At 56.3% G+C, this 25,918-nt stretch overlaps 4 protein-coding genes across 11 annotated transcripts in view; 1 reads left to right on the forward strand and 3 right to left on the reverse strand.

The window, feature by feature from the left end:
- LOC119090206 (piezo-type mechanosensitive ion channel component 1) overlaps positions 1-7,131 on the forward strand; it is a 27,248-nt gene extending 20,117 nt beyond the window's left edge. Inside the window, exon 9 of the mRNA XM_037212995.1 lies at positions 7,126-7,131. Within this exon, the coding sequence (XP_037068890.1) occupies positions 7,126-7,131 (6 nt within the window). The remainder of the gene's footprint in view (positions 1-7,125) is intronic.
- Positions 1-15,085, reverse strand: part of Piezo (piezo type mechanosensitive ion channel component) — a gene marked incomplete in the record, with an annotated part of 141,676 nt that extends 126,591 nt beyond the window's left edge. For all 7 annotated transcript variants that reach the window (XM_037238926.1, XM_037238924.1, XM_037238923.1 and 4 more), the window contains 1 exon segment: positions 14,953-15,085.
- A 1,781-nt stretch (positions 15,086-16,866) lies between these two features.
- LOC119089541 (protein Asterix) lies at positions 16,867-19,490 on the reverse strand. 2 transcript variants are annotated; one of them, XM_037212276.1, is made up of 2 exons: positions 19,381-19,490; positions 16,867-17,877 (listed from the first exon to the last, which is right to left on the reverse strand). In XM_037212276.1, the coding sequence occupies exon 2, from the start codon at positions 17,859-17,861 to the stop codon at positions 17,517-17,519; it is 345 nt and encodes a 114-aa protein (XP_037068171.1). In that variant the 5' UTR covers positions 17,862-17,877; positions 19,381-19,490; the 3' UTR covers positions 16,867-17,516. The 2 variants fall into 2 exon arrangements, with proteins under 2 accessions (XP_037068171.1, XP_037068170.1); XM_037212275.1 differs by having other exon boundaries at positions 19,368-19,490.
- Positions 19,491-20,986: 1,496 nt separating this feature from the next.
- On the reverse strand, positions 20,987-25,859 carry Hpr1 (THO complex 1-like protein Hpr1; the record flags this gene model as incomplete). Its single annotated transcript, XM_037212400.1, is given in 8 exon segments — positions 20,987-21,680; positions 21,959-22,189; positions 22,569-22,716; positions 22,975-23,124; positions 23,600-23,778; positions 24,665-24,794; positions 25,259-25,413; positions 25,788-25,859. Coding segments are annotated over 8 exon segments (1,266 nt in total), but the record flags the coding sequence as incomplete, so codon positions are not given.
- Between the last annotated feature and the right edge of the window lie 59 nt (positions 25,860-25,918).

Here is a 25,918-nt window from a genome sequence, read left to right on the forward strand (position 1 = left end):
CCCAGCCAATTACCGGTATTGCCATGGGTCAGACAGCGCTAAAATCGCTCAGCCTAATCACGAAATCGTTCCCATCCTCCGGTGCAACTAAGGACGCTTCCTTCATGATGCCTTCTGCCTCCCGTACAATTCCATCCGTCTCTCTTTCACTGTTTCACGCTTCACCCGAGTCCTCACAACGCCCAGTTTATCCGGGGTAAGCTGCATGCATCAGCCATGCGTGGGCTTAAGTGCCTACCTTGGCGAGAGCTTCTCCCGAGCGTCCGCACGAACCCCCGAGGGGTCCCTGCTCGGGGTAAGTCTCCGTAGCGCGGCACTCCCATATGCATGTCGTCTCGGCCCACCACTCTCCACTGCATCGTTCGTTCGACCTTGAAATGGTCAGCACTGGCCAGAACAGCTCTTAACCAAACTAAGCTGAACACATATTTCGTGAGCGTATATTGACATGTGAGCACGCCTGCGCCCCATTGTTGAGTTTGTTTGTTTGTTTGTTCGTTTTTTTGTTGTTGTTAATGCTGACATGTGCCTGCCTGCTCTCTCCTTTCTCTGCATCGGACAAATCAAGCCTAGTAAAGCACCTCGATCTTGTTTTTATCACACATCAACCAATTTAAAATAAAACTTTCTTGGAAGTGACGACCGATAAAACTGGCCCCTCACTTTGGCATTGCATCCGTCTGATGTTGGAACAAGAAGAATCGCCTTGCAATGCTTTTTAGTCCCTGAAAACAGGCCGCAACAGAACTGCAGCCTCATGCAGTAAAGTCTTGACAGGAAAACAGACTGGTGATAAACAAGTGATGTGGAAAACATATCGGGTGTTCAACAAAACCCCGAGCCCTTGTCTGCAAAGACGACTCACGCCTTTTGTAAGTCAATTACTTGCTGGCCACGGGAAAAATCGCATCAACTTACTGATAGCAGTCCACTTATCAAACCGAGACGTCTTTGTCCTAAGACTGGACGACCCTAGCAGGACATCCGAAAATTATGAATTCCAGCATTCTTTCTTGTCCATCCTAACATCCTTGCTTCAGCGGGATGATTTCAAACGTATTTCACTAGCTGTCCATAAGTAGACGCGTGAGACATGGCGCGGTCGGGGCGGGACGGACCAGACGGATGTATCCGTGAAGCGACTCGGCGACCGCAGGGTTATGGACAGCTGGTGGCAGGTGACCGACCGGCGACCGGCCGCTAGAAACGTTAGCGTCATGATCAGTGAAAGTTAGCGATTGCTACCGCATCGCCAGTCACGTCCAAACCAGAAAAATACATGCCTACGTAAGTCACTGCGACACTGCGCACTGACACTGCGCCGCCTTCGCGATGACTGCATGCACGTATTCCACACAAACCCGGGACACGTCTCGCGTAACCTGAAAAGGTACCACAAAACATTGATGGTGGAAAACAAGATACGCCACTGTGAGGTTCTCTATCTATTCTGGACATCTAGCCAGGTTGCCGAACGACCGGCCGTGCACCATATCGGTCTGGTCATTGATACCGATTGATCCGGTGACGTCAGCCGGTGTTCTGTGTTGCCTGGGTAGAATCGCGAGCTGCAAAATAAGTCCGAAATGTTCGAGGAACTTCTACATCAACATGGTCGGCCACCAAACTTAATGTAAGGATCTTTATATGATTTGCAAGTACGATTGTCCTAACAATAGCCTTACTTGCTTACACGAACAATTTAAGGCTATCTATCGTATATTTTGGAACTGGACATACGTGACGCACTTATAATATGTAGCAGGAGGAATTTGCAAACTAGACTAGAAAGGAAATCATCTGTGCCGGCTGAAACCATGAAAAATCTTATCACCTACCGTGCTGGACTCCGCGCTTCGTAAGCGATCAGGAAGCTTAGCCCCATGGTCGGCCGTCGCGAGGCTCCTCAGAGTCCTGACCGCAGCCGGTCACCCCGTGGGCCAGCTGGAGGTCAGTGACCCGGGGGCGAGAGAACGGCCAGCACCACCCCGCTAATCTGGCCGCCCATCGATACTGGGCGGCGAACTGCATGGCAAATACGCATAGCGCCAAACAGCGGAGGGCTGCCGGGCCACGCCATGACGCGCCTCGAGTGGGGAGGGGGGAGGGGGTCGCGTGCGACGCACGCAGAAGCACGGACTGAACGCGCGCCGGGATGGGACCGATGGGACCGGGATGGGACCATGACGTACCCATCCGTAGACCCATATTCACGGGCATGTACCGATGGAGAGGACCGTCTCTTCAGCGGACGCCGGCGCGCACATAAACGCACGCTCTGTGCCGACGGAGCGCCGCTGCCGTGTGTGCCGGGGCGGAAGGCGATCGATTGTGTCTATACGACTCGCTGGGGAACGGGCCGCGCCACCCCTGTGACCACCACCGAGAACAGGGGAGAACGGATAGTGCGTTGCGCGCAGCTCTGACTTGGAAACCGCCGCCACAGAAAGCGTCAAGGACTCTTCTTATACATGAACCGGTGTTCGTTCGCGGCAAATTGTGCCGCACTGCACGTCTTCGAGAACGGACATTTATATCAGGATACAACATTGGACATGCACCCGACCGTCACTGCTGTATTTTTCTGCGCAATATTTGCTGGGCGTGGCTTACTCTGCGCGGTCCCTATTTTGGCCACCAGCCAACCAATCGCGGTAATCAAACAACTGGCCTGCCCAGTCTTTCTTTGGAAGGGAAAACGCGTTTTGTTAAATTAGCACTCATTCATGTCACAAGGGACGTGAAGCACGAATATCTGGCCAGCGGTGTCGCTTTGTCGTGTTCTGCCGTTATTTTGCATATTTTAGGGATTCGTTTCCAGAGAGTTCCGATTTTGTATCTCTCAAATATCGGGTGTATCGTGGCGCAGGCAACAGCTGCAAATCCTAGCATTGATAAAAACAAAAAGTGATTTCTTGATCCTCAAATGATTTTGGGAGGTGTAGCCCGGTATTTCGCTGGTTACATTATGCCATTTTTGTCGTAAGTAGGGGAGATGCCGCCGCCCCTGCCACCCACGCAATATGATACGTGTTTTCGAAGCATTTTCGAAGAGGCTAGCTCAACTGACCTACACTTCGCACATTCCCAGCATAAATATCAATCACCGACGTAAAAGTTTCCTCCTACCTTGCAATAACTCAAAAAGGCCCGACTAAGATCGGTCAGTCGTGGTAAAAGACTGGCTCTTGCATCCCCAACTGCACTGCACCAACTTCTTTATATTTATCTGATGCGACAGCAACACAAGACGGCATGCGGTATCGTGAAAGCAGCATTTTGGGTTCAATCTTTACGCTTGTCAATAGCGATAGCCCCAACTTCTATCTTTGACACAATTAATCTAAGGTATTCTTTGAAGAGCACTGCAAGTCTCCAGTCGCATTCAGGTGAACTTTATTGTAGGACGGAGAAGTGAGGACCAAGATAGCCCTCCGCAGTGACATGCTGTTAAGGTCACAATATTGTCCTCCCGCCAGAGCAGGCGTCCGGCGGCCCGTGACCGGCACACAGCTGGGCGAGCCGACAGACGCGAAACAACATGGCGGCGGGCAGCCGTCCGGCGGAGAGCTGACGCCGGCGCCGGCTCACCTCTGTCGCACGGTCTCCACTCCTCGCCGCAGAACTCTGCAGCCGCGTCGGCCGCTCCTGCGCCGCCGCCGTCTCGGGCACGGCGGCCGGCCGCGAGGCACCGCGCGTCGCGTTCGTCTCGGCCGGCCGGGCCGGCTCGCCGCCCCCGTCCGTTCCGTCGGCGACCGTTCATCTCGATCGCTGGCGCCCGTGCGGACATCACGCTGACGTGAAGAACGCGCGCCTGCGTGCGGCGTCTCCGCGTGCTGCTCGACCGGTGCTGACCACACCGTTCACAGCATGCCGCCGCACGAATCAAACCGGGGTATGAGTTCGCAGTGTCACACTGGAAGTAGGCCACCCGCAGATTGCAAACGACCTCCTCGCCTGGGCTTCGCCGCTTGTGCTTGCAGTTTGCGGCGCACTCTTTCACTCCGGTAAATGTGACAACATTGACACTACACTGGTCTGTCGTGATAGTCCGCGGGCTGCGATGCGTGACCGTGGCCTCAGCACACAGGCAGAGCTCGGCGTCGAACGCGCCGCCGGTAAACTTAAGCTCCGGCACTTGGCTTAGCTTAGCTTAGCTTAGCTTTAGCTTAGCGTTAGCTTCGGTACACCTGTGCGCCGCAGCGTCCTCGCCAGCACCGCGGTATCGCACCAGTGCGGACGCCGCCGGTGAACACCGGCCCTGTCACGGCAGCTGAATTGACACCGACGGAGGCTAACGAGCAACAGCCTGCTGTTTGTGCCCGGAGCCAGTCACGGTCTCCTGCAAGCTTGTCACAGCGTGCCACGGGCTCGGTAGTGTTTCTCGTAGTCGTCAGCGTTTCACCAGCTCCCCACACTGTCTTATCGAACACGGCACAGTGCGTCACGAGCTTGCCACGGTACGCCGCGGGCTTGTCAAAGTTCTCCGAGCTTGTCCCCGTGCACAGCAAGCTCTGCACAGTATAAGGCGAACCCCGCAGTGTCCCGCGAGCTCCGCAGTGTTCCGCGAGCTTTTCAAAGCAGGCGGCAAGAGCGTCACCGTTTTATCAGAGTATCGACGGCGCGTCAGTATACGGGATGATCTTCACTGTCCCCCGGTCACGCCACGAAAAGAGTTGGTTCGCCACAACACAGAGCGGGCTCGTCACAGTACATGGCGAGCTCGTCACAGCCTGGAGTGGGCTCGTTGTAGTTTGGAGCGGGCTCGGCACAGTCTGGAGCGGGCTCGTCGTAGTCTGGAGCTGGCTCGTCACAGTACAGAGCGAGCTCGTCACAGTGCTCGGCGGGGGGCCTCACGGAATGCGGCGGGTCCGCCGCCGTCGGCCTGCTGTCGGCAGGGTCATAGTCGAGAGCGCGCTACACCTGTGAGCCGGGCCGATTCACATCGACAACTGCGCCCGGCGGTGCCGCACCGGCCGGAGTTGCCTTCAGCTGACGGGCACCCGGGCGCCGGCGGCGACCGGGCACCCGCCCGACGGAAATAGTCCGGCGCGCGCCGCTGTCACGCCTGCCACGCGCACGGTGGACGCCGTCCACGCCGTCACACGCCACGTGGAAATGGTGCGACTAGCGCAGGCGTCACACACCGGCCTCACGCGACCGTCACACCGCCTCACACGACCGTCACACCGCCTCACACGACCGTCACACAGCCTCACTCGGCCGTCACACCGCCTCACACGGCCGTCACACCGCCTCACACGGCCGGAAAATAGCGTTACCCTGACGTCGCTCAGGTTTAACAATGTATTCGTGAGCAAGGGCCAACTGGCGTCACACCACTTCACAAGGCCGTCACACGGGAACGGCCGCCGCGGCGTTCCACCTTCTGCCCTTGTCTGCACAAGACTGGGCCCTCGGTGGCGGCCACCTGTAATCGGCCCAAGCGTGCGGCGCCGTCTGCGGCCCCGACGGCCAACATGTGCAGCTGGGTCACGGCAGATAAGGCTGCGATAGACCCACGCTTCTCTTGGAGCTCAGGTGATAATGCGCCTCTAGGGTTGGGCCTGCGATAGACCCACGCTTCTCTTGGAGCTCAGGTGATAATGCGCCTTAGGGTTGGGCTGCGATAGACCCACGCTTCTCTTGGAGCTCAGGTGATAATGCGCCTTAGGGTTGACGGGTTCGGGTTGTCCTTGGATATACTAGTGGCCACCCAATATGGATGTGTGTGCAGTTTCGAATGCTACTTGGTGGGTTTTCTGGCGATATGGTCTCTATTTTGGATGAAGACGTTCCTGGAGGCCAATACATCCCAAAAGTCAGGATACGTCGTGCACGATCGCGTGCCAGAGCTGCATCACAGGTCGGTGTGAAGTAACATGGCCGAACCCACAAACCTTTTAAGGCTTCCTGCGTAGGATGTTCCGGGACTCCTCACTCACATGGAATCTTGTGGGACAGCCGTTCGATCTTTTTGACGCTGCATTATTTCTGCGAAGTTTTAGCTTTAACATGAGCCCAGCCAGACGATCCTTTCAGATAATGGTACCACGATCACGGCTACATCTCACGGTGCGGTGATGTCGGCTGACAAAAAAGCAAGATGGCGGTGCTTCCGCTGTTTGGAATCTGTTCAGGAGGAAATGCCACTGTTTGGGTTGCGGCTTTCGACGCGTTCTCGATAACAGAGCTGAAAGACCTATGTTGGTAAACCTGATCTCTTTACCATTTGTCACTTCTTTGTGCCGCAGCGGAAGACCGTCGACGCCTGACTCAGCTCCCGCGAGGTCTATAACCCCCATAATTAGGTTATGATTATTAATTATTGTGATTAATTAATTTCATAATATAAAATATCATAATTATTATTATTAATATCCATTATCGCACTGCGATGCGTAAGATGCGCTTTATGAATGCGAGGTGAAGAAACGCAAACTTCCATCGTTCCCCCAAAATACAAGAGAATACCATAAGACCACTTTTCAACCAAGGGTGCGCCCAAACGTGCTAAAAGCGGCGTGGGGCTGGTTAGAGCGGACATGGCTTGACTTTGGCGTGATTCACGGGATCGAAGAGGAAGGCGACAAATGGGCGGCAACAGCGAGGCCTTCCTCGAACCGAGCCGAGGCAGACCTGACAAATGACCCCGGCAGTCTGCGGGTGAAAGGTCAATTCCAGAGTTCAGCATGGGCGGGTGATGAATTCACCTATTCGGAGGGGTGCTCTAACATATCACTGTCGTGGACTCGCAGTCTCAGTCAGCTGAATGCGTTTCGTAATAATAAAAAACACAAAACAATACATATACACTCCACGCTAGTCCTAACTCGGCCCTCCGGCCTGACTCCCGACACTCCCCGGTTCCCGAACTGAGAAATATCGACTTTGCCTTGCCCCTGACCAATCCCCGAACGTTCTATCTTCATTTTCCCCGTCCTGACCAATCAGCGCATTACATGACAACTCAACAATACGATCCTGATCACGTTGCCACTGCAACTCATCATACCTGGCCTGCTTTCATTTTTGCGTCCACATAACAGCCATGTTCGCTGAAATTGGACCGGCCGCGTCAAGCACGTTCCCTACTGCAGTAACCGCTAGTGCCCTGTGCGACAGGTGTGAGCCAGATTAGCAATTAACGTCACTAGGACCGAATCCAGGATGAAAGCAGCCTAGTGCATGCAGAGAGGCATGCTTTGAGAAGTTCAATGCCAGAACATTGCCCAGACCGGGTGTTAACTATCTCCAAAGTGCCATCGCTTCGATGAGAAAATTGTCGCCCCAGCCGCTTCGTTGAGAAAATTGCCCGCCCCCAGTCGCTTCGATGAGAAAACTATATCCAAGGCCCCCGGGTACGTGGCTGGAATGGATCCCAGTGTGCCCCCCTTCGCTGCTTGCTCTCTTTGCATGTTCATGCGCATGCAGGCGTCAGAAACGTTCAGTGAATGCATATTTACGAAAGCCGACTGAAGTGAGCTTGCGTGATTAGACAATTCGGAGAGACATTTTACTTGCTTGATGACCACAAGAGGGAAGTCATGGCAAGAGGGAGGTCCGTTGGAGGGGGGGGGGGGGAGGGCTGGACACCGGGAGCGTCGGTGACCAGGGGAGTCGTGCCGGGGGAGGGTCGGGGGGGGGTCTGTTGGCGGGACGGTGGGGGCGCCCGTGACCAGGGGCGTCGTGCCGGGGGGGGGGGTCTGTTGGCGGGACGGTGGGGGCGCCCGTGACCAGGGGCGTCGTGCCGGGGGAGGGGGTCTGTTGGCGGGACGGTGGGGGCGCCCGTGACCAGGGGCGTCGTGCCGGGCGCGTGGTCTGCTGGCGGAACGATGGGAGTGCCCGTGACCAGGGAGGTCGTGCCGGGGGGGGGGGGGGGTGTGTCTGTTGGCGGGACGGTGAGTGTCCGTGACCGGCTGCCGACTGGAGCAGCTCGCGCGGTTGGCAACAGCGGCTCGGTGACCGGTGGCCCGAGGCAGCCGCAGTAGGCGATGCGGCACCGTCATTACTCAGCATACGTTTACCAGAATCCAGCGATGATTACGACAGGCGTAAAAAATGGACGCAAGACGCAAACTCACCCGCGGACATAAAAACCGGCCTCACCAGCATGTTTCGCCGTGTGGTTCTGCTCAATGACCAAGGAACGCTGTATGTCGTTCATCGTCGAGCTGGACAGCGGGGTCCGGCCAGGACTTCTGTACACCGGGTCCGTGCTGATGCCAGCAGTCGCGCAAACATTGGACCGTGTGATCTGTCAGATGCCAGTAAACAAAGGTCACGTGACGGCGTCGACTTCGTTCGGAACGAGTGTCTTAGCAGCGGGCTGCGCCGACCGCGCTGACAAGGCAGGCGTGATCCTGGGTACCCGGCCGCCTGGCGTGCGGTAAACGCCCAACGCCTCCATTCCATTCTACTCCCACCGCCGCCGTTGGCATGTGCTGCGACCACAGCAGGCCAGGGCCACGCTCCGCCTGACTGACGTCTGTGAGAGCCGTCTCACTCGCGCGCTCGAGGCTACGTGCCTCTGCGATGTCAGCCGGACAGGATAGTTCCTTCGTCGCCGTCGACGCGGCGGACCGCTGCTTCCATCGCTGTCGACGGATCTGCCGCACCGGGACAGATGCGTGACGTGTATGCCCGTGCCAGAAAACCTCAAAGGGGCAACTCGATGCCCCGGAGATACGCAGGCATGTTGTTGAAGGCCTACGACGGGTCCGAACACCCAAGGGCAACACATAACTAGGCCTTAAAATAGTGCGGGAGGCCGGATGTCAATACATTTAACCGTTGCATCCCCATTAACTTGAAAGCCATGACAGCGAGTATCCCTATCAAGCAGTAAACCAGCCATATCGTCGGCGCCCGCAGACTTTAATATGACTCCATATGCCAAGACACGGTCCAGTGCTACCAATGTACATAATATATGCTGCATGTTTACAAGGGTGAATAAGATGAATACAGTTTGATGTGGAACAGCTGTCGATGTTTCAAACACGACATGTAAAATTATTGCAACTTCAAGAAAAATTGGTGATGTCCTTGTCACATCTGCCGCCAAGCCTACCCCAGACAGAAATGTACGAGGTTTGCGCGCTACACCGCGCGTTTCAGGCGGTTAACGTGCTTCGAAGCAGCGTTAGATACTAGTCCACAGTGCACCGCTTACCAATATCGAAACTCACCGAGGTGCATGCAAATTTCTTCTTGAAATGACGATACTATTGTCCGCCCATACATGCTATTAGCAGGCTTCTCAAACACAGTGACAGGTTTCGCGTGCACGATCGGCGGCGATGGCGCTGGGGAGGACGACCCGGGATATCCGACAACGTGATCTACTGATCGAGAGGGGTCCCAAGTCGGCAGTGAGGGTGGTCGGAGAGGAAGCCTGTGCCATGACCTGCAGATATATTGGCTGGCTGAGGTCCGCGGTACGGCAGAAGGTCCCCGTTTTGGCGGACAGGGTCAGGGTGCCGTGAAGCAGGAGACCCCTCGCAACTTTTTGTTACCTCTGATGCGATCAGGAGCAGGCTTCGGCCGTGATTAAAAGCGGTTCTCGTCCTAATGGCGGCCCAATAGTACAACGACTACGAACGCAGACACATTGGATGGTTTTATTAGCCATGAGAGCGCTAACATTGTACTGAAAGCGGAAGATACGATCCGTGTTTGATTACGCATCAATATTAATCTTACAAACCGTTGGTTCCCTAGTGTCGACAGAGGACAGATGAGTTGACGAATGTGAAAACGACATTCTCACACAGCGTAGGTATCACGGGACATGCATACATGCACATAATGAAGAATTACATTACAAATCAATCACAGGTATGACCCAGACAGTAATGTTTTTCGGCTTTGAGGGACTCTTTTTAACCTGAGAAAGCACGTCTAGGGTATACTGTGCATGTGCGAAGAATATTGGTCTGCCACCTCTCAAAGCGCTCGTGCCGCCGCCCCTAGCGCAGTACCAGTAACGATAGAGCTGTCTATCAGTTTCCGAAACTCTCCGACACTTCAGCTTCAAACACATGCCTGTAGGTGGCGTTTCCCACACAAGGGCAGTGCCATCTTTTGGCGATACCTCGCAACTGCACGAAATCGCTGATTCCAACCACCACCGCCGCCGCCGCCGCAAGCCACGTGGCTTGTAAAACGTCGTGGTCATGACGCAAAGTCGTGCCGAGCCCGAGCAGCCCCGAATGGCGTGACCCAACTGGCTGCCCCTCCCCTACCCCACCGCCTGCGAAGCATCAAGGCGTAGGGACAGCAGGGGATGCCTACACTCATTTTTCTTAAAGGCTTTACATTAATTGCATGATGACTGACGAAAAACTCGTACTGTAAAAAGAGGCTGGCCTCCCCGCTTTTAAGGACGTTTGCACGCCCCTGGCGCGCCGTGACCCTCAGATGACTGCCGCCTTCAAACGAGCCCTCCGCCGGACATCTCTGGCGTTCACGGGGGCAGGTCGATAGCTCGCTCAGCAGCGACACGACCGGCGGGTGCCCGCCGGGGCGGGACGGGGAGCGCGCCGATAAGCAGCCATCCCGGCTTCACGGCAGCTTGTTATGGACATCGCCAGCTCAGCTTCCCGCCGGGCAGACGCAGCGGCGTGCGAAGGCAGCTTTCCAAGACACAGGTAGTGTCTCCGGGACACGGGCAGTGTCTCTGGGGCACGAACAGCGTCTCCGGGGCACGGGCAGCGCCTCTGGGACACAGACAGCGTCTCTGGGACCCAGGCAGCAACTCCAGGACGCGGGCAGCGTCTCCGGGCACGGGCAGCGTCTCCGGGGCACGGGCAGCGTCTCCGGGACATAGGCAGCGTCTCCGGGACCCAGGCAGCGACTCCGGGGCACGGCCAGCCTCTCCGGGACAAGTGCAGCGACTCCGGGACACGGCCAGCGTCTCCGGGACAAGTGCAGTGTTTTCGGGACACGGGCAGCGTCTCCGGGACACGGGCAGCGACTCCGGGTCGTTCGCCGCTGTGGGACGCGGGGAGTGGCGTGGCTGCGAGGGCTAGTCCACTTCCGAGATGCTATCCGCCAGCCGGCTGGCCAGACGCCAGCTGGGACATCCGCCGCCGGTGCCAGACCACCAAATGAGCCGTGACCATGATCTATTCAGCCGCGGTCAATCTGAATACACTTTGGGCAGGTTGCCAACTTCCAGGACAAAGAAGTTAGTTTATGTCTGCCGCAAAGCGCAGAATTACAGACTTGGTAACATCCCTCTATCCAGCGCCATCCTCTAAACTGTCATGCCTTGTTACATTCGCACCCATCATCTGATGTTTAGCACAACACCAAGTTCACTATGCTTGTTTTATTCTGGCTACCGAGCGTGGTTTGTGTTCCACTGCTTCCGTGAGGTGTTTGCCCCTGTTATAGTTACTGTAACGGAAAGGCCTGCGGTGACTGTTTATCGCCGGCGTGTAAGCCATTACGCAAACGAAATGCATGAATATGCGCCGAGCCTGACCATGGCTTAGGAACCTTAGTCACGCTGCAAATGGAAACATGATACCAAACCATGCCCCAAACTTACAACCATTACAGTATTGGTTGTATTTGTGCGTCAGCACGAACCGTGCGTCAGCTTTACAATCAACTTTTCACAGTCAATACACATCAGGATCGATGAGCCACTCAGGCAGAAGCATAGGCGGTCACGACAGCCAGTGTTCAACTGCCATGCATGTTCCATTGAAACGGCTTTGGCTCTAAGCCGCGTTTATCCAATATGTACGGAGGCCCGGGTCAGCTGAACCAGGCACGGTGCGAAGATCAGCAGGGAGCACTGACGGGACGAGAACACTGCAGAGGTGCGAAATGTGCATATCGTAGACGTTTGACGCGGCCCTGCATTTCAGGGAAAGCTAAGAGTTCATGGCATGACAGCGCTTCATAAAAAATTCATAAAACAATCATCGTCACGCTAGCCGACTAAGCAGTTAACGCGTTACTTAATGTATTCCATGAAGTCCATGACATGGCGTCACGGGCGTTTACTGAGAGTCCAGACTGGCTTTAGTCTCGGTGCAGTCCAGACAGACTCACGTGAAATATTGCGTCTCTTGAACATTTCATTTGTCAGAGACGCGAAGCTCGGCAGGACGCGGCCGCACACAGCCACGGCGTCCGTCCGAATCCCCCGTCCCCCCGGCGGAGCGCGACCTCGCACTGATGACCTTTCATGACCACCGGTCACGTGATGGAGGCCGCAGATCTGAAGCTGCGGCGGACAGTCGGCGGGCGCCAGTCAGCCACATATTACAAAAACGTAATTATTCATCATTCATCGGCAGACATCAGTCTGCCTGGTGGATGCATGTCATGTTTTGGCGTCGCATGGAACGCCGGAGGGACATGAGGTGTTTCAAGCAGCACCTGACCAAGCAAATCATATCATATTTTGCAAAGTCAGGTGCTCGCCAACAGTTTGTGAGCAGTTTACGAAACATCGTTTCTTTGTGTTTGTTTGCCGCTTCGTCGATGTCCAGCCAGCTGTTGACCAACACGTTTTATGTTCACGAACAGTTCGCGAACAGCTTGTTGAGGGTGCTGCGTAATGCAGCGCATTTCACACAAATGGAGTTGCAATGATATCAGCCCTGTTCTGTAACGCAGATCGTGAACGCTGTATGGCGTGCCCCTCGCCCCCCCCCCCCCATCCCCACGCCACGGGCCCTGCCGTGACACGTGAATGCGCCGGGAGGAAATCGATAAACTCTTTGGGGTCTGCTGGATTTTGACGTCAATGAGTGTACCTAGACCATGGTGAGTTCACGAAGCACTGCTCGTTTGCTTTCGTTTGTGGCTTGGACGCCGGACGGTCAGCTGTTTGCAAAAACATCCTGTTCGGGAACACTTCTCTCGTGTTGGCCTCCATCACCGCGCTTCAATAAAACACAGTATAACTGAAACTGGCAAGCACTCAAACTTGGTGTTATCTAAGGTAGCCGTTCGTTTCATGTCCAAATGGACGATCAATATTGCTCTCGGCGGTTTGACCTCATAAGAAGAAATATTTGCGTGAACTCCACGTGCACCGAGCATTTGGTTCATAGCCCTGCCTAGAATTTACTCTTGTGCGTCTTCAAGAGAAAACCGGCACGTGGCAGCACGCACCGGCAGCCGCCACAGCCGACAACGGCGATCAGAACTCCTGAGCCTGCGGAGGGCCTTACGTGAACAGTCGCTCAGGGACACAGGTTCACCAGATGCGCACGTCGCGCAGAGGCAAAACGTGCCGCACCACGCGCTGCGAGTGCCGCAAGCACGTGGTACGTGCTGTCAGATGTCAGATGTCATGATCCCGCACCTGGTGTCCACACACACGAAATACATACTGCGACAGCATAGCTAGATCTGCTGACTACACATCGACAGATTTGTTGAAGCAGGTTGTTAAGCGCCTTTACAAGCTCAAAGCCTTTAATGCATGTATGCTTTCGCAAGCCTGTACAAGCCTTTACAAGTCTGGGCACCCTTACAAGCCTGTGTTCAGGCACCAAATAAGTGGCAGTTTGCCCAAAAACTCGCATTAACATTTCGTTTTCTTGTATTTGCTCCAAACACTTCGTACAGGTAACTGTTTGCAGCTAAGGTGAATTAAAAGAATGTCTAAGAGGGGGCTGGAAAGGGCCAGCTGTCAGTCATTGATAGCCAGTTGGCTTTTGTGGCGCTTGCAGGCTTTAACCGCCCATTGCCCGTCACGCTCGACTCACCGGAAGCGTAATCCGGGCACAAACGGTGATAAAGCTCGAAGCATTCCATGATTTGTTGATCACGCTATCGCTGTTGCAGCTCGAAGAAAATGATAACGATATCGCCGTATCGGCGCGCGGCGCGGTGTTGCTGCTGCGAGTCAGTTCCAACTCCGTGCGCCACTCTCAGTACGGTTGACCTTGAGCTCGGACAACGAGCACCAGGCGTCACCATCCCCTCCCCCTCCCCTCCCAGCCACGAGCATAAACGGTGCTAAGGTTTCAGCGTTTCAGCTAACATATCAGCATCAGTGGCGCCTCGCCGGTCACCATAGGGACGTCCCTGGCGTCGGCTCAGCGCCTGCAAACTAGTCCCGGCACACCGGCAGTCGCTCCATGCCTGCCTGTTCCCTTCAGTGACGTCATGCCCGCCGGCGCCCGGGGCTAAATCGGCCGCAACAGCTGATCCAGGCCGCAGCCGCGCCGGAACGGTGGGAGCCGGGGCCGGCCGCGTGCAGCCGCATGCGGGGCCCTGGCTGTGCGGTACTGCTCAGTGCAGACATGGGCGGCGTCAGCCAAACAGGGGCGGCGTCAGCCACGCTGGGCACGAGGGCGACAGGCGGGAAGAACGGACATTGGTGATAAACTGCGGTCCGTGGAGTGACGGTTCATGTCAACGGGAAGTGCGTCGTTACGCTTGCGGTGGAATATCGACGTGGAAGCGGCGACAGCTGCTCTGGCTGTGTCTGGATACGCAGCCCCCGCCCCACTCCCCTCGCCCCCGCCGACCCCGGCGGAACCTGAGCGGGAACGCGGCCGAAGAGCAGACGTCCGCGGGCCCGTGTGGCGACCGGGAAACCGGACCGGCGCACACAATGAAATCATACGGCACCCTGTCAGGGACGGGCGCAGGAGCGCCGGAGCGGGGGCGGGGGCAGGGAACCATACCCCCACTTCTTCACAATATTTTACATCAATCCTACGGCAACGCCATGCAAGGAATCAACTTCAAAACTGGTCTCGTCCATCCTCAGCCCCTGCCCACTATCTAACCTCCTTAAGCTCGTGATGCCAAGCATGAAAAATGGCGCTGCAGCGCGGCCGACAAGCCGCCGCTGACATCATTTCCGTCTGCACCCTGGGCCGGCTGTCTCGGTCTACTCCCTGTGCAGCACACCTGCCCTGGGCGCCGCATACCCCGGGCGTGTCGACCGGTTTGGGTGAATGTACTCACCGCCGTCAGCAGGCGATCAACGCGCGCGAACTGGGCCGTCAGTCGGCACCACTCATTCGCCCACACACGTGCGCGCGCGCCGCCCCTCAGACGTTGCTAACGGCCACCGCGCACTGTCCGCCACCCGCCCGGCTGCCTGCCACCGACTGGCGCGGTCGCTCCGCTTGGCAGCCCCTCCCCCCTCCCCAGCCGGCAGCCCCTCCCCACCCCCCGAGCCGGCGTGCTGGGAGCGCGAGCGGCGTGCCGCGGCTGCGCCCTGGACGCCGCCGCGAATCAGATCGAACGGTTTACGGTTGCGGGCTGGGGGCGGGGACCGCCGCTGACCAGGCCGTGCGATACAACACGACTAACGGAGGTGATGCGTCGATAGGAATTGTGAGATTGCGAGCCCCAGCGCGACGCCTGATTGGATAACGTCTGTTCGGAGCGTTGCGTTCGCCCGATTGCCTTATCGACGCGTGGGACTGCAGAGGCCAGAGCCGGGATGCCCCGCGCGGGCCAGTGAAGCTTCGGGTCGGCGTAGGTCCCCACGATGGTAAATAAACCAGCGACGCTCCAGCCGCGAGCCACTCGCAATCCCTCGGTCGCGAATTGTTCCAGCATTGCGTTGTAGACAGCGCGACCCACTCGTTGAGGGCTCGTGAGCAGGGCAGTATCGATTTACACTCGAGATAGCTATCTTCTGTTCTTCACTTTCCCCCGGTTACAGTTTTACGGCGAAATATGTACCTTGCGACTTCGGCAACTGGCGTCAGGGGCGACGGGGCCGTTTCCTTGATGAAAACGGTGGAAGACTGGGCCTTTCGGCCTATAGGTAGATGTTTAGGGGCCAACCGCTTCGCTTCAAGGTGGACTGAAGTATGATGTATCCCTCCCAGGGCCTCTGGGTCCAACAGGGGCCCAAGACCCATGCGTCGTTAGAATGGTAACCGATGACTACCCATGGCTGGAACGGAAAGGTCCTTCCCCCCCCCCCCCTGACTGGGAGAGGTAAGGTTTTATCCTTATCTTACAATTTACCGGGGCCTTCGCTAAATGCGCCCGTCAGCATATCTGAAAAAGGGAGAAAATCTGGGCCGCTCGGAAACAAATGGACCAGAGCCGGTGATTTCTGGAAGGCTTTCCATCAAGGACCCTTCCTCAAGCTCGGTGCACCCTCCCCCGCACCATGTTGCAACCCTGTGCGTAAGCCAGACTGACACAAAATTGCTGATGCAAATGTCAGTTTTGGGTCCATAATTTCCAGCCAACGCGATACACCCTATTTAAGTTTCTGGGGTGTCGGTGATGAAACTGCATCCCTAATTAATGGCTAAGTTACACCCCTGCCTAATAAAACCGCAGTGCGTTGTCCAAGCATTTTACTTTGAACCATCCGCGCTAACCGGAGGCACACAGAGAACCCTGTGCACTTCAAACGGCGAGGCTAAACTGTGTCAAACATCGGCAGCGTCGCAGGGCCACCTCCGCTGGCATTGGCTCCGAGGCCGCCTGCGTGCTCGGCGCGGCCCGGGCCGCCGACCTGCCGCCGGCCGGCCCGGGCCGAGCCCTGGCAGCCGCTGCCGGCACGCTCGCGACAGGTCCGAGCATCGGTGCGGCATGACGGTGGTGACAATATCCGTCACGCTCTCGCCGCCGGGCGTCGCTGACCTGGCTGATCGATTACTGTCGCCACTTACCCATGAGTTGCACCTTCATTGCTGGGTGTGGAGTGGGACGTGATTTATCCCTCACCGCGGGCGCATACCTCGCAACCTCTGAGGACTACCTTGCGTTTAACGCTGGCTGCTAGTTTTTGATGGTTAGAGCAAGCGACGTAGGTGTTCAGCAGTTTCACTCCCATGCGCTGTTATGCACTCCTAAGGAGGGGTCCTCTGCTTCTCTCCAGCATCGACGATGAAATCAGCGTCAATATTGAGAATTCACAGACGTCGGTTATATCACATAAAAAGTTGGATTATGCCCACGCTTGCATTGTTGGCTACAACCATTATATGTCGCGAAAACGGAACACCAAACGCATATTTTTTGGGCACACAGTGCGTATACACTCACTCAGCAAACACCGACAACGAAGACAGCGTGAGGAACGACGCTGGTTGACCTGGCAAATAACGCATCAATCTGTAAATATTCCTAAACAGACAACAAAGCATACCACGGTACGATCCGATCCACGCGTGCTCGAAGCCACGGTACACCCGACACCCCAGCAGTGCGCTGGCCGGCACCGTCAGCCTCGCCACACTTCGGTCGAGAAGTCTACACAATCAAACTCCGAACCTCCACCAGACCACAGCTTGGCGTCGAGCCTGACAGTGGCACACGCCAGGCGGTCCCCGGACACCGGGCCACACCAGCCAACTTCGTTCCGCGCGGTATTACGTGCCACACCTGTTCCGGCCGTGTCCGTTTGCCCACCTCCAGAGGGGTGTTGACTCCTGCTCTGAACAGTGTGCCATCTACTCAACTCAGGAGGTTATCTTGCACCACGTGCCCGTGGCCCCCTCGTCAGGAGGTGACCTGCCCACCTCCCAGACGCCGGCCCCGCCGGCCAGCGGGCTTCAGGAGAGCATCTCCCAGGGCAGCTTCATCGGCTCGGGGTTCTGCAGGTACGACATGACCACCGCCGAGATGGACAGCATGAAGCTGCTCAGGATTTGCTTCGTGTCGTCGTTGATGCGCGAGTTGGCGAAGCTGACGCACGAGCACATGATGGCCACCCAGGCACACCACTTGACGCGCATCATCAGGCCGACCATGCTGAAGATCATGCCGAGCACGTTCATGTAGTCGGCCGTCGGGTCCTCGCCCGGCACCGGGGCGCTCGAGTTGGGGTTGGCCGCCAGCGGGGACTTGTAGCGCGTGACGCGCAGCGGCCGGCGCGGGTCGGACGAGGTCGTCGACATGATATGGCTCCGACCTCTGGTGGAGAGCACATGGCCAGGCACATGGTCAGACACTGCCATCAGCAAGAGGCAGACCTGTGTTTGATGCAAGATGAAAATATTTGTGATCAGTCATTTTTTGATGACTCATGGTGAACCAACTGTTCTGTATGCAAACAGTTGACACAATCAGTTATAACTGATCAAGTCATTGCTTGCTCTGAAAAGCTTTTAAATTAAGCTAATTTTATGTGAAGGGCAAGTGAATCAATCCCAGATTGAGTCATTTAAATAAGTGTGCAATCAGTACCACCAGTACAATATGAAATCACTACAGTGACAGTGAATAAATGATTATCAATTAACACAACTTAGAATTAGCAAGGAAACATTGAAAGTTGGATTAGTCAAGGCTGACTTGATTCCCACACTGAGATTATTTCAATCAGTATTAAATCATGGAGCTGGGATGCAAGTCAATAAATAATTATAAATCATTCAAAAAGATCATGAACCAATGAGGAAAAAGTTCTCAAAAATTTGAATAGAATGCCCCTGGTCTGACAGGAGGAGTGAGTGTTCAAATGAATTATATGAGATAAAATAGCTGCACCTTAAATATTCTATGCTAAGCTATATTCAATGTCCATTTGTTATGTTTGTTTTGCTCCAAGTGGATACTTTTTGATTGCTTGCAATGGCAACAAAAAAGAGAACTGAATCTGCCAGACCTTTCCACAAATTTCAGACCTGCACCTTCAGACATTCCTATATAGTCAGAAATTCCTTTTAGAACAAAGTATATCAACAGAAACTTGAGTCAAACTGGCAATTTAATTACATGGGAGAACATACAGTTGTGGGGAGTTGTGGTGCAGATTTAAATGCAATTAAAAGATACCTGATCAATAATATAAACACAAACTTAACTCTGCGCTTGACATGATTGTCAGCAAGGAAAATTTTCTCAAATAAAAACCTTTACTGGGTGGTAGGGATACATTTTCAAATCATCACTCATAGTATGAGAACTTCTTGAAAAATTACCCTACATTTCATAGCTAGACCCAGACATGATTTAGCATGTCTGGTGATGATAATAATGGTGCACAATATAATATAATCCAATCTATTTCATAAATAATGGTATTGCCTGCACACCCTAAGCCTCAAACAATTCTACATTGAATCAAGAAGGCTTTTTCACATTTCTATTGATGCAATGTTATGGTAGTTGGTCTGACACATGAAAGAACCATCATATATTTGATAGTGCAACAGCAAGCATTTGCTGGCAATGTCATCTACAATGAAGAACAATTAAATGTATCTACCAGAACACAGGCCAATCAACAACACACCTTATTAGGCTGTACTAAGATAAGTGACTAGTATATATACATCAGTCTAACTTACATATATCCTACACTGGCATATGAGCTTGTGTGGCATGGACTCAAAACCAGAGCCCCGTTAACAGCCATCTCACTCGTCAGTCCTTGAACTCCTGCTGTGTCCTATACGTACCCGGGAGTATTACCTCAAACAAAAATTGCAGACAGAACAGTGTTTGTCTTTTTATGGCATGAAACCTCGCCCGATGGCTTGTTTCTCGCAAACTCGCTGGGCTCTCTCGCACGCCGGCCCACCCGCTAGAGTGCTGAATGCAAACGAACTATGCGCCGTGACTGTCTCGAATTGCGATCTGGACTCAGCAAGCTCGGTAAAGGAAATGTGGCACAATATCGTCGTAGACATTATTTGTTTTACCCACGACATTTCGCTCGCCACTTTCGATCCGCACAAATCGAGTCATGCTGGCATGCCTCATCTGCCTCACCCATGACTCAGCTATCGGGACACTGGAGACCTTCCTGCACAGATATCTAATACCACCATGGGCATGTGGGGTATGTGCATTGCGGTATTATGCCCAGAATGTTTGCAAGAAACTCTCACGAAGTTGTACACCACATGACCCAGACTCGTTACCGGTTACGCTTCTGAGACCCCTGGGAGTGTGACAAAAGTCAGATATTCTCAGATTGGGATATTTGGACTAGAGCCCTCTCGACCAGAAGCGGGTCGATCGATCATTGCGGGGCTACGGGTGCAATATGACCGTTGATGTTGACACGTCCTAAAATCCCAAATCATCATCATCGCAAGGTTATTAGATGGAAAATAATAGATTCCGGTGAGGCAGAACAGCATGCGCCTGCGGAACCAACCACGGAGCCTAAGCCCACGCAGGGACCCCTTGCGGGGTGATGCGCCGGGCGCCAGGTCGGGGTTCCCACCAGGGGACCTCACTGCCCACTTGTGGCTGGCGCATGCAGCCTACCCTGAGCAAGTGGGGTGTTGCGAGGGTGCAGGATAAAGCAAGAAAGAGGATAAGAGGGTCGGTTGGATAAGTAAAAGTCGGAAAATTCACGGCGTATCGTGCACGAAAACTTTGACCCCCAATGTCGCGGGAGGTTCACCTCCACAGACAAAGAAGGTCAATGGATCGACTCAAGATAATTGATCAGTTTTTCGTTTGGTGCCGGGCCCATCAGAATTGGCTTGACATAATGCGGTTTACAGCTCCGTGAAAAGCAGGCCCTTAACACTTGAAAGCCTTTGGGTTAGGACAAGAACGCCGTGCAGCGGTTGTGCTACCATCCTGCCTCTGTGGGAGCTGCATATGGGTAAGGTTGCCCAGTCCCGTGCCAAACCACCATCGCATCAGTAAACGACCAAGAGAGGATGCAATTGCTGGTTAGTCGGGCTGATCGATGGCAGCCCAGTCGGAAGGCAGAGTATGAATACCACCTCCAGGGAGATCATCCGAAAACCAACCCTACATGTGTAATTGGTATGTAGGGCTGGTTTTGGGCAAACCGTGTTCAGCCCACTGCAGAACACGGTTAGCCCATAGACCCACAACCATACCGACCTCAATAACTCAAATTTTGCTAGGCACGTTATGTATCATTGCGACCACTGAGCTCCCAATGATTGTTATCCGTTTTCTTTAAGACCCCCTTGCCGTTTCTGTTTTTCTGTATGTTTTTAGCCCAAGCTTTATGAAACGAGTCAACAATACTTTCTCCACACATATCGAACAGACCAAGGCGGCTCCAGCCCGGCGCCAAACACCGCACGGAAGGCCACGACCAGCGGCTGTATTGTACGTCACTGTCAGTTAGGTTGTACCACATACAGGTGAACAGTACAGGGGCGCGCTCGCCGCGTACGGGCGGATCCCAGAGTTCAGAACAGGCACAGCACGAGCACCGACTCCTCTCCGATGGCTGGTCGGGTGAGACCGCGGCTCCCAGCGCCGAGAACAGTACGACGGGCAGCAGCCGACCGCGCGCCGTCGCTGGTGTCCTCGGGCCAGACCAGGTCAGCTCCGGCGCGGCGTCCGATGCCCCGGCCGCCACTAGACGGAGTGGTTCACACCGTTTCTGGCGCAGTCCGAAGGGCGATGGCGTCGCTGACGCTGCCGGCCAGCTCAGCAGGGCATGCACCGGCTGCTCAGTGGCCCGTGCGGACAGCCTACCCTGGCCCGAGGTGCCGGCGCTGCCACCTGTCGGCGGCCGAGCCCCCGACGCGGCCCTCTGTCGGCGGCCGACGCCGACCCTGAGAGGCTGGCTAGCTATCGGCCGGGGCGTCCGTCTCTCCGCGCACCTCTGGGTCGAACAGCTCCCGAACGGCGGTGTCCAGCTTGACGGCCTCAAGGGCGTACAGCAGCTCCTCCTGGGTGGCCTCTTCGCGCTCGTTGTCCATCCACTGGCGGAACATCATGGCCGCCTGCGCCTCCGCCGTCGGCTGCTCGCTTACGAAGTAGTCCACCTGCGACCCGGGGGAACACCCGTCACTGCCGTGCGCGCCGACACACAAGTATGGCGAACGCGGTTCCCAGAAAACACCTCTCAAGACGTCCTATCCATTGCGATGCACGCAAGTTTCCTAACCTCGTCGAAACGCCTGGCGCGACATCCAGGCTCAAGCCCAGGCGGTCTGCGCAGCTCGTCTCTGGCCGTCAGCATCCCAGACGGGTCCCACCCCGCGCACCTCCAACCACATCCTGTGCCGCCGACCCCTCCCCCAGACCCCTGGGTGTGGCGCACCTCATCCGACTGGAATCCGAGCCGTGAAGCAAGCCGCTTCCAGTCGGCCCCGAGCCGCGCCGCCAGCTGGCCGGCCAGCGGCTCGGTGAGCCGGTGCACGCGCCGCGCTGGCGCCGCCTCCTCGGGCGCCTCCTCAGCGCGCAGCTCCTCGGCCTCGGCCGCGCCGTCCGCCACCGTCTCATCGGCGGCCGTCAGCGAGGCGTCGCCGGCACCGTTACCGCCGCTAAACTTCTGCGGGCGTGACGCGGCACAGCGCGTCAGCATGGCGCGACCTGGCCATGGCACGGCCCACAAACGGAGAAGGACGAGTAAGCTGTACGCCGAGTTGGACGTAACAGCTGACGCAACATCCACGCTCGAGCGACGTGCGCACTCTCGTTTTTCATCAATATCGCAGCCCATCACGAGGTCGTCTCACTGACGTCACGGACATTTGAGCAAGTGAGCACGTGTGCTAAATGACACAACTGCGGTGTACTATCATATCACGACACTTTTCAGTCGTGGTTCGGTGACAGACGCCTGCCGGTGTTGGCGTGGTCTCCCAAGCGTGACGGACGTCCGCCTGAACCCGCCTGATGCCGACCTGAGTCCAGCACCGCCCCCTCACCGGTATGTCGTTGGCCACCTTCTTCAGGATGGTGTCCAGGTAGTCGGGCAGCGAGTTAGGGATCTTCTGCGCGGCGGCGAAGAAGTGCGGCGAGCGGCGCGCCAGCAGCCGGAGCGCGCGCCACCCGTAGTCGCCGTTGTTGATGACTCTGCGCACAGCCGGGAGGAGAGGTGTCACCGAGAGGGGGGACCAGCTCAGCGGCCGGCTCCGCCCCATCTTGTGGCGGTCACTGGCCAGGCCGGCAGCGCCAGCAGCGGGGCACGGACCCGGCGCAAGGAAGACACGCCAGCGCTGGCAGACACACACAGCGCCGGTGTTACGCGGTCACGGTCGGAGAAATGCGGCCCGAGCCGGGTCACAGACGCTCTGGAAACATGGCCGAGCGGCCCCTTCGCCGTGAACTCACTTGTACTGGTCCTCTACCATGGTGGCCGGGTCCATCTGGGTGATGGCCTCGTCGAAGAACGTGTCGAGCGGCGGCAGGAAGTCGCGCTTGGACGTCTTGCAGGCCTCCATGTTGTCGGGGCACACGTTCCACAGCCGGGTGAGCTCGGGGCTGCGTGGCACGGGTACACACGAAGGTCACCAGAGGTCAAGGCAGCGCAGGTCACATGGCTCTGCTGGTGTCAAAGACATGCAGTCTGGCGGTGCACACAACGAAACTAGCGTCAGCTGAACATGCATGAAATAATGTATAACACAAAGATGGGCGCTGTTGACCGACTCCCCGAGAAAGAGCAGGTGGCAAGCAGATAGGAATGGCACCAAACAAGGAACTATGTTAGCATATTTATCGTGATGTTATCAAGCAATCAAGCAGCCGCCCAAGTTATTATGGGAAAGAAGTGAGCGTGGCACTGTTTCGTTACACAAGACCCTCAAAACAGACAGGCGCCGCAGCTGCGACCGATCAGACGCGATCATGTCCACTTTTGTTTTCACGCCCTCACTCCCACCGATCACCAAATGCCACAAGGCAGGCCGGTCTGCCGCGTCCTGGCACTCTTCTCTTCCCCTCCTGTGTCACTCACTGTCCCATGAGAAACTTTTTCTTGGCCTCGGCGTGGCGGAGCACGTCTCCGACCTTGCGCTTGGGGCGGCGGCGCGGCGCCGGCCGGCCAGCCGCCGGCTCCGGCGGAGTCTCCTCCGCCGCCGGCGGCTTGAACGCCGGACAGCCGTCGTTCTTCCAGGCGTTCCAGTTCTCCTCACGCTGGGAGAGGCGCCAGAGGACCGGTCAGAGGCGGAGAGGGGTCCAGCGGACCGGTCAGAGGCGGAGAGGGGTCCAGTGGACCGGTCAGAGGCGGAGAGGTCCAGCGGACCAGTCAGAGGCGGAAAGGGGTCCAGAGCACGGGTCAGAGGAGGAGGAGGGTGCAGAGGCGCAGGACGTGAGCAGACAGCAGCAGGTCACCAGCTGATAGGAGTCGGGTCAGAGGCTGAGGGCAGCCAGGTCACAGGTGGAGAGAGGGAGGGGCCAGGACAGAGGCAGGGAGGAACAGGGTCAGAGACAAGGATGGGCCAGGCAGCAGGCAGGGAGTGGCAGGTCAGATGCAGGGAGGGACCAGGTAGAGGCAGGCAGGATCCAGGTCAGAAGCAGGGGGGCCGGGTGGCCCGGGTCACAGGCGGCGAGCACCCCATGGCGAACGTGGGGAGGACCCTGATCAGAGGCGGAAAGGGTCCCGGAGCTTTGCTTATCTGAGTTTTTATTTCTGGTGTACCTATTATTCCCGTTTATCTAAATCGTTATTAAAGTCATCCGCGAGACTCGGTGGACCCCTCTCACCCTGCGCTAACACAATGAACTGTTATCGAAGTCTTCCACGAGACTCGGTGGACCCCTCTCGCCCTGCGCTAACGCCACACCTGTCAACCGTGACCTGACACTGCACTCGGGGCCCCAGGGGTCTGCGCTCGGAGGCGATATGGGCGTTCGATGAACGTCAAAGATCGGCACGGACGCCGGTCACCGACACCACCGAGTCAAAGCCTGAGCGGCACCACATCAAACAGCATGACTTTAGTTCGGCACCCCCGTCTCTCCTGCCGGCCGCGTTTCTGCGCCCGTCCTCCGGAGAAGGGCGGGAGGCGGGCAGCATCACCTTCAGTATGCTCCTGATGGTGTCGGCGAACAGCTGGCCCTGAGGCGGCGTCTCGGCCATCAGCCGGTAGACAGCCTGCTGCGTGTCGCGCACCCAGGCCTGCTGCGCCTCCGACAGCGACTGCGTCTCGCTGCAACGACCGGCCGCACCGGTGCGGGGTCAGCTGGCGGACCGGGCCGGCTGGCAGACACGGGACAGGAGACGGGACCGGGTAGGCGTCTCGGTACACCGACCCAGACTGCGATGCGGGACCCGGCGGACACGCAGACGCTAGGACACAGCGTAACGCCAGTAAGCAGGACTGTCGGACGGACGATACCAGCCATTCTGGCTCGGGCATTACCGCAGTAAAAGTTACATGCCAGGCCGTGTGACGGAGCCTCGAAACTTTGGGGCGGCTTCGGTACCATCTGTAGAAAACACGAGTTGGCGCCGCAGTTTGCACCAGGGCGGTTTCACCACATCGTTTTTTGTTTTTTTCCGCAAGCAGGCGCGACCCCAATGAAATTACAAGCAAACCTTGCGCTGGGACGATGGTTTCACCATCCAAACACCACACGACAAGACCAGGTTATGACCTTCCACTCCAGTTACCTTTTGAACTTGACCTGGGAGGTGAGGTACTGGAAGAGGATCAGGAACTGGACGAGCACGTATCGCCGGAACATGGCGTCGCTGAGTTGCAGCTGCAGCAGCTTCTGCGACGTCAGGTACTTGGCGAAGTACTGCTGGCTCTCCTCCGATCCCAGCTGCCGGGCATCGCCAAGGCACGCGCGTCATTTCACATGGCCGACAAGCGACCCCTGGGGTGGCCTGTTCTGGCCAATGAGGTGGGTCCACCGCGCAGGGACGGCCCTGACGCCGGCGGCGGGGGGTGGGCCGCTCAGGTGGGTCGTCCCACACACGTCTCACCAGCCGGCAGCGTTGGAACCAAACAAACACAAATGCCACGGGGGCACACATAGCAGCTGGTCACATGGTTTCTTTAAAATGCTGCTCCAAAGTCAATATGTGTGCATAGCACAACGCCTGCAATGTTATGTGTATCTGACAACCATGCCGCACCATACTGAATTGTTAGCCAGGCATTCGTCATACTTGTGGCCAAAGGGTTAGCACTCACTTGACTCGAATGTGACCCGGATGACTCGTCGAGTCGAAATCCTGAGAAGGCAGCTAACACATCCGTTGTGTACTGAAATAGGTTACAGGATCACCCTTTGCTACATTACCGCACCTTAACTTATAACTATG

The sequence above is a fragment of the Pollicipes pollicipes genome, unplaced genomic scaffold (genome assembly GCF_011947565.3).
Source record: "Pollicipes pollicipes isolate AB1234 unplaced genomic scaffold, Ppol_2.1 Scaffold_3087;HRSCAF=3621_pilon_pilon_pilon, whole genome shotgun sequence".
NCBI lineage: Eukaryota > Metazoa > Arthropoda > Thecostraca > Pollicipedomorpha > Pollicipedidae > Pollicipes > Pollicipes pollicipes.

Excerpts from the sequence above, each read along its gene's own strand:
- LOC119089541 (XM_037212276.1), bottom strand. The coding sequence starts at position 17,861 with ATGTCGACGACCTCGTCCGACCCGCGCCGGCCGCTGCGCGTCACGCGC.